General features: G+C 37.1%; 1 protein-coding gene across 1 annotated transcript; it reads left to right on the top strand.

Annotated features, from left to right (window-relative positions):
• The first annotated feature begins 3,210 nt into the window (after positions 1-3,210).
• LOC141392471 (uncharacterized) lies at positions 3,211-8,049 on the top strand. The gene is made up of 2 exons (XM_073965410.1): positions 3,211-5,664; positions 6,412-8,049. Exons 1-2 carry the CDS (start codon positions 3,211-3,213, stop codon positions 8,047-8,049), a joined length of 4,092 nt encoding a protein of 1,363 aa, XP_073821511.1.
• Positions 8,050-8,605: the final 556 nt, after the last annotated feature.

The following is an 8,605-nucleotide window of genomic DNA, read 5'->3' as shown; positions in this document are numbered from 1 at the left end:
CCATCATAATTTTTGAGGCTAATATGAATGCTTGCCAAGAATTTTAGTTGAGTTTTTTTCTCAAAAGTTTTGAAAAACTTAGAACAATGGCTCTGCTGTTCTATGGGCCACATATTAGCTAAAGATATACATACACACACAAAACTTCTTTTTGGTTTTACAACAATTTGTCATAATTCATTTTAATTAAGTTCCTATTTCTATTCAAGTGTGTGACTGTGTGTGTGATATGTTCGCTTGTGTGTCGTTTTGCCTGATTAAGGCCAATTTAGTGGCAAATTTCTTTAGAGAATTGGCAAATGCATGCATGCCGGCCTGCCGCACAAGACCATATTTTAATGAAATTCCAAATATGGCATTAAAATATCCTTGGCAGGTCATCATTCAAATCTATTGTTGTTGTTGATGCTATTGTCGAATCATATAACGATGTTGTCAATTACATAACTCATTTCATATTGTCTTTATGTGTCTGTGTCTCATTGTAAAATTATAGATTTTAATTGAATTGTTAATAATTATTATTTTAAATTTAACAACAATAGAAAGATATTTTGCAATTTCATTATGGTTTCTTACTAAGATATCGGTTATGTGTCATTTTATCTTGTTATTTATTTGCTATGAAATTAGGATTTCCTAACTGGACATTGTCTTGCGATTAGCAAAAAATTAAATTTTAAATCAATTCCATGGAAAGCCTTCAGTTGTACATCACAAATGAATTGATCAAACGAATAGATGAATCTTGACAGATTTTGAGGCAATTTCTAGCGAATTTTATTAAATTAGACGAAGTTGAAATGACATAGGATAACTCTTATCTTGTATTACAATTTTTTTCTTCTGGACGTCATAGAGGTTTATTGCTACCAGAGGCATCATTTTACTGTGGATAATTGAAAGTCCAGACAATCAAAGAAGGAAGGTTTTTTTTTTGGAACCACACTGGCAGTTACATTCAGCACAGTCTACACGAATAAGATACGTAATCCCTCATATTTCAAAGGAACACCATTTGGCCGGGTTTAATGGAATATTTAGTTCACAATCGGGGAAACAACAAAAACAACCTCTAGTAGTGTTGGAGCAAAAGTCATTATTTATATTATTGATTTCAATTAAAGTTAATTATTATATATTTATTTCATTATTATTTAATTTTGTTCATTTTTACAATTATTTTATTTAATTATCATTATTAATTTATTTTAATTTCGATAATTAATTATTTCAACCAAAAATATTGTATTTTCCCACTAATTAATAATGTCCCCACATTTACTTTAATTTGTCCCAACTGGCATACCTATTTGCATTCTAATGCCTAATTTTTTCTAATTCCCTTTTTAATCGTGTCCTCATCGATTCAAGGCCAAACATTTGTCTCAGCTTGATGTGGACATTGATCTCTGTTTTCTGCCTCTGTTTGGCTATGCGTTACTATTGTTGTTGTTGTCGCTCCACACATTAGTTACTTTGGTAAATCTCTCTATTTACACCAACTAACCAATGAGCGCCAAACTGACGAAATCATAGCGTAAGCAGAGACTGTAAATAGGATCAATTCTGCCTTGTTATGTTGTTTATTAATTTGCCTATGGTCAGTATCGTTCTGTTTCTCTGCCGTGCTGCCTAATTACATCGATAAACAATAAGTCATTTTTTTCTGCCGTGCTGCAAAACCGACCTAATTTGTTTTATTGTGAAACAAGCCTAAATCGCGAATTCTAAATATATTCAAATTATTAAAATCAAGTTTTTTATATTATTAATTAAATTTATTGTCCCATCGGGAGCATAAATATTTACACATTATATTAAATTATAATTCTGCTTTAAATAAAGTTGCCCCAGTGACAATTTATATTTTTTAAACGAAACTTTTTATTGTGTTTTTATTTCGCTCTGGCTCAAGCATTCTCATACATTTTAATGGTGCCGAAACCCGGGAATAGTGAACAAACAATTAAGAACAGTGATTATTCCCAATAAATAAAATAACATTCAGTGGACATTTTAGTGAAAGTTAAAAAAATTATTTTACTCTAAAATTCATAATGAAATAAAATCTTATCTACCTCACAACTGTGAACATTTTATTTATTACAAATTGGAGAATACAGTGTTCCAACAAAATATTAAAATAATTTCTAAACTTAAACTGAGAAAAAAATATTATTTATTGAAATCTGTCCCTGTGCTGGGAAAATTAAAAAAAAATGGAATGGTGAACTTTTTTATCTACCCCTGTGCTGGGAAATATTAAGAGAAAAACAATACAGTGTGTCAACAAAATATTATAATAGTTTCTGAACTCAAGCGAAAAAAAATTATTAAACAATTGCCCCTGTGCTGGGAAATCTTATAAAAAGAATTGTGAACGTTTTCATCTGCCCCTGTGCTGGGACATATAAAGAGGAAAAACTTTGTAATTAAATAATCAATACCGTGCTGGAAAAAATTATTAATTATTGTTATCTGTCCCTATGCTGGGAAATATAAAAACAATTGTGAACATTTTCGTCTACCTCTGTGCTAGGACATACAGTTGGTCCACAAATTTATTACAAAAGTTTAAGTAAACATTTTAATGAGAAAAACGTTTTAACTAAATAAATAAACCACCTTGTGCGACAAAATTATAAAATTCATTTTGAGCAAATAAAACAATCTGCCTCATACTGGTGAGAAATTATAGACATTTTATAAACTTTATTTGTTTGCCATAAATTTTGTGAATTTTAATTCAAAATGGAGGATTACTCGAGACCAATAGAAGATCAGAAAATTTTATTGATTCGTATGCAACGAATAATTTCTGATTTTGATAAATTGCCCGATGGCGAAAAAACCCGTGGTTTGTGCCAAAGCTGTCTCGACGAGATAGATGAAATTAAAAGAACATTTGAGGCCAACCATGACCAGCTTTTTGATGCAATTCGTGAAAAGTCAATTAACTCTGATGATGTCCCATATTTTAAAGACGATGTTCATTACTCGTTCTTTAAAGTTTATCTCAGCGGTAAAGGAAAATTACTCGACTCTATGTCTGACTATCGGCCTCCTAATTCTCCGAATTTCCACTCCACTTTCCATGCCTCAAATTCTTCTCAAAGAAACGATTCCCTTATCCCTGAAGTTCGTCTTCCTAAAATAGACATCCCCACTTTCTCGGGTGATTACTTAAGCTGGATCTCGTACAGAGACATGTTTGTCTCTCTGGTGCACAGTAACCAAAGTTTGTCGAAAGTTCAAAAGTATTATTTTTTGAAAAATTCCTGTCGAGATACTCCATTGTCCATTGTCAATGAGTACCCTGCCTCCGAAGGAAGCTATGAGCTCGCTTGGGCTGCGTTGGATAAGAGATATCATAACAAACGTAAAATTGCTGACACAGTGTTGCGAAAATTGCTTAGCATTCCAAAATCAAATGGTTCTTGCGAAAGCATTAAAACTCTTCTTGACTCTACGAGAAATAGCTTGGCTCTGCTAAGCACTTTAGGCATCGATTGTTCCAACTGGGATACTTTACTTATCCACATCACGGTCAGCAAATTAGACTTGCAAACATGCAAGGAGTGGGAGCAATCTTTAAAAGCGGCAACAGAAATTCCAAAAATCTCAGAGCTGTACAACTTTCTCGAAACAACGTTTCGAACCTTGGAATCCATTGCTGAATACACTGAGAGCACTGCTAGGCCACAATCTAAACAATATCACTCAAAATCGTTTCAGTCTCAGAGAATGAGTCAAAATCGTCGAGTAAATATGACTGCCGTTAATGATGATAACTGTCCCTGCTGTGGGAAACGACATGTTCTATACAAATGTTTCAAGTTTGCTGCTATGCCCTCTGCATCTAAGCGTGAGTTTATCAATTCAAAGAAAATATGTCGAAACTGTTTAAATATTGGCCATTTCTCCAATGATTGTAAATCTTCAAGTCGTTGTAAATCATGTAACCTTCCTCATCATACGATCATGCATAACGAGTACGCGACACATAATCGGTCCAATGTTTCTAATATTCCTGAAAGCCGAAATGACAATGTAGCTTCCACTTCCTCTGCTGGGAATTCTAATGTAAATTTGTCTCTATTGAGCACAACTGTTATGCCTCAGGTTTTGCTAGCAACAATTCGCGTTATAGTCAAAAACGAGTTTGGAAATTTTAAATTAAGGGCTCTTCTGGATCAAGGAGCTCAGGCAACGTTGATTACGGAAAGCGCTGCTCAACTTCTGCGTCTTAAAAAATACAGTACCATTGCTCGAATCACTGGCGTTGGTGGTGAAACAGTGGTGGTTAAAAAATTTGTTAAGTTTACTCTGGCCTCGCATTATGAAACTGGCTTTGAATTGAGCAGTCAGGCTTACGTCATGCCCTCGTTGAATAATTATTGTGCTGGTCCAGTGGACAGACATAAATTGCCCTCTTTAGCAGAATTTACATTGGCTGATCCTGATTTTGACAAAAATGATCCGATAGATCTACTTATTGGAGGTGATTTATATGGAGATATTTTACTTCCGCAACAAAAGAAATTCCAAAAGGGAATTTTTCTTCAATTAACCCATTTTGGGTGGATTGTTTCTGGCCCGACGGCTGAAGTTTGGTATGAGAGTACGGTCAACATTAATTTCTGTTCCTTGGATACCCAATTGAAAGCTTTTTGGGAACAAGAAGAACTCTTAGAAGCCCGTAAAGTGACTCCCGAAGAAATTGCTTGTGAGGAATACTTCAAGAAATATTGCACTCGTAGCTCCGATGGAAGATATACGGTCGCCTTACCCTTCAGGTCCGAAATACTTGCCCATTCTCCTCCTGTATTTAGTCACAGTGACTTCAGCGCTCTAAAACGCTTAAAACAAGTTGAAATTAAATTTGCTAGAGAACCATATTTTGCCTCTGAATATAGGAAGTTTATGGATGAATACGAATCTTTAGGACATATGGTTAATATTGGTCCATATCCTCAATCCATTCAACCTTACGGTTATTTCCTACCTCATCATGGCGTTGTTCGTGAATCAAGTTCCACTACTAAACTGCGTGTAGTTTTTGATGGTAGCAGTAAAAGTCCTTCTTCTTCTTCCTTAAATGAAGAACTTTTTCCTGGCCCTGCTCTGCAAAACGACTTGCCAGCAATAATTAATCGATGGCGTCGATTTAAAATTGGTTTCCGTACCGATCTTGAGAAAATGTTCCGCCAGATTAAAGTAGTAGACAGTCATCAACAGTACCAGCAGATATTATGGCGAAATACTGATTCGGATATTTGCGTCTATAAACTTCAGACTGTTACTTATGGCACTTCCTCGGCTCCGTATCTCTCCATTAGAGTTCTTCATCAATTGGCAGAAGATGAAGATGATACTTACCCTGAGGCCTGTAAGATTCTGAAAGTTGATACCTACGTTGATGATATTATCTCCGGTGCTGATTCAGAGTCAGAAGCAATCTTTCTACAGAAACAATTGGTCCAACTTCTCTCTGCTGGAGGATTTAATTTACGCAAATGGACATCTAACTCTTCCGAACTTATGTCCCATATTCCGGAAGACTTTCGTGAAAAGGCTAATGTTTTCAATCTCAATGAACCAAATGTCGTGAAAGCTCTAGGTTTGGGCTGGAATACTGATGAAGATACGTTTTCCTTTGAAGTAAACATTCAACTAAAACCAGAAGTCACTAAAGCTAGCCTTCTATCGGACGCAGCAAAATTGTATGATCCTCTCGGCTGGCTGGCTCCAGTCACTATACAGGCAAAAATTTATTTTTAAAAGTTATGGCTCGAAGGCATCGATTGGAAAGACGAAGTTTCTTCTACAATGAAGTCCAATTGGAATGCGTATCTCAAAGAGTTGAAGACCATAGAAAAGATTTCCATACCTCGTTGGGTTGGTAGTTTCAAGGATTGTCTCGTGGAGCTGCATGGTTTTTGCGACGCTTCTACATCAGCCTACGCTGCTGCAGTTTTTATCAAAGTTTTAAATAACAATGGAGAAGGTGTAGTCAACTTACTACAGTCCAAAACGAAAGTTGCCCCTCTAAAGGTTTTGTCTGTCCCAAAATTGGAGCTGTGTGGAGCAACATTACTGGCTAAACTTATGCGGAAAGTACAACAAATGCTAGATCTCAACATTTCTAACGTCTATTACTGGACAGATAGCATTACGGTTTTGTGCTGGCTCAGAGGTGAGTCCTCAAGATGGAGCGTTTTTGTTGGAAACCGAGTGAGTGAAGTCCAACGACACTCAAACATTTCACAATGGCGCTATGTTTCAACTCATGACAACCCTGCTGACTGCGCTTCCCGTGGTATTTCCTCTACTGAGTTGGTTCAGCATGCACTTTGGTGGACTGGTCCTATCTGGCTCTCTCAGCCTCAATCGCTCTGGCCCAAACAGCCGGAAAACTCTTTTGAAACAAATTTGGAAAAGCGGAAATCATCTGTAAATGTCATCTCATCTACGGTCTCAAATTATCCGGATTTGTTAACTAAATACTCATCTCTAACAAGATTGACTCGAGTCATGGCATATATCTTGCGTTTCCTTCAACATAAACCTGGTTCTAAGGTCCGCTTTACTGGCTTTCTCCGAGCAGCGGAATTGAATAAAGCTTTACAAAAAGTTGTTATTATGTCTCAAGAGGTCGATTTCCCCGAGGAAATAAAGCAGCTAAAGAATGGAAGAAGAATACATCCTAGCAGTAGAATTGCACAACTGTGTCCCTTTCTGGATGATGATGGCGTTTTGCGTGTTGGTGGTAGACTACAAAAGGCTAAGTTTAATTATGATTTTAAATATCCTATGCTTCTGTCCAAGCATAGTCCTTTAGCTCTTCTAGTCTTTACAGATGCTCATAAGAAGACACTCCATGGCGGTCTAATCCAGATGCAGGCCTATGTCACCCGACGGTTCTGGATTTTATCTGCCCGCAATCTTGCAAAAAAGGTCCAAAGGCAATGCATCACTTGCTTTAAGTATAAGGGCACTTCTTTGACGCAGATAATGGGCAACCTTCCCTCTGTTAGGCTTCAACCTACAAGGCCTTTCAAGCACAGTGGTGTGGATTATGCTGGCCCAATAACCATCAAACAATCAACAGCTAGAAACTCAGTGACGACCAAAGGTTACATCTGCCTCTTCATCTGTATGGTGACTAAAGCTCTTCACCTTGAAGCAGTAACCAGCCTTTCCACCGATGCTTTTATCGCCGCCTTCAGAAGATTTACTTCCCGCCGTGGTATGTGCTCAGATCTTTACTCCGATTGTGGCACGAATTTCATTGGCTCCAACAAAGAGCTTAAAATTCTCCAAAGAAGAAGTACCGAATCTCTTCCTGAAGACCTGGCAACCCTGCTAGCTGACAATGGCACAACCTGGCACTTTATCCCACCGGCTTCCCCAAACTTTGGAGGACTTTGGGAAGCTGGCGTCAAATCCACCAAACATCATTTGAAGCGAATAATAGATCATAGAATTCTCACTTATGAGGAATTGGCAACTCTTTTGGCTCAAATTGAAGGATGTCTCAACTCAAGGCTACTATGTCCAATGTCCACTGATCCTTCGGACTGTGAAGCCCTAACTCCCTCTCATTTTCTAGTTAGAGAACCAATTCTTTCTGTCCCAGACGAAAATCTCTTGGATTGCTCCATTGATAGACTTTCCCGGTGGAAAGTAGTTCAACTCCTACAACAACAATTCTGGAAACGTTGGTTATCCGAATTCGTCAACCGCCTGCAGTCGCGTCCTAAATGGTTGAAGCCCCAGAAGAACTTAGAAGTTGGAGATCTGGTCCTAATCTTTGATGAAAGACTTCCTCCAGGTCAATGGCCACTTGCTCGTATCACAGAAGTTCATCCTGGTGCGGATGGAAGAGTTCGGGTTGTGTCCCTGAAGTCTAATGGCAACGTTTATAAACGCCCTGTCTCGAAGGTCGCTCTGCTGCCTCTTCAAGATGATTTCAAGTCCCCTCATGATCCAGATGAGAGTTGCTGTGAGCAGAGGCACAGCTCGGTTATCTCGGAAACCGAATAAAACACCTCATCATCTACCGTATCCCTTGGTCAAGAACAGTTGTTCTTTGTGCGGGGGAATGTTGGAGCAAAAGTCATTATTCATATTATTGATTTCAATTAAAGTTAATTATTATATATTTATTTCATTATTATTTAATTTTGTTCATTTTTACAATTATTTTATTTAATTATCATTATTAATTTATTTTAATTTCGATAATTAATTATTTCAACCAAAAATATTGTATTTTCCCACTAATTAATAATGTCCCCACATTTACTTTAATTTGTCCCAACTGGCATACCTATTTGCATTCTAATGCCTAATTTTTTCTAATTCCCTTTTTAATCGTGTCCTCATCGATTCAAGGCCAAACATTTGTCTCAGCTTGATGTGGACATTGATCTCTGTTTTCTGCCTCTGTTTGGCTATGCGTTACTATTGTTGTTGTTGTCGCTCCACACATTAGTTACTTTGGTAAATCTCTCTATTTACACCAACTAACCAATGAGCGCCAAACTGACGAAATCATAGCGTAAGCAGAGACTGTAAATAGGATCAATTCTGCCTTGTT

This window comes from Musca autumnalis, unplaced genomic scaffold (assembly GCF_047663935.1).
Source record: "Musca autumnalis isolate F117 unplaced genomic scaffold, ASM4766393v1 scaffold_2, whole genome shotgun sequence".
Taxonomy (NCBI): Eukaryota; Metazoa; Arthropoda; class Insecta; order Diptera; family Muscidae; genus Musca; species Musca autumnalis.
This window is presented reverse-complemented; position numbering and strand designations above follow the sequence as displayed.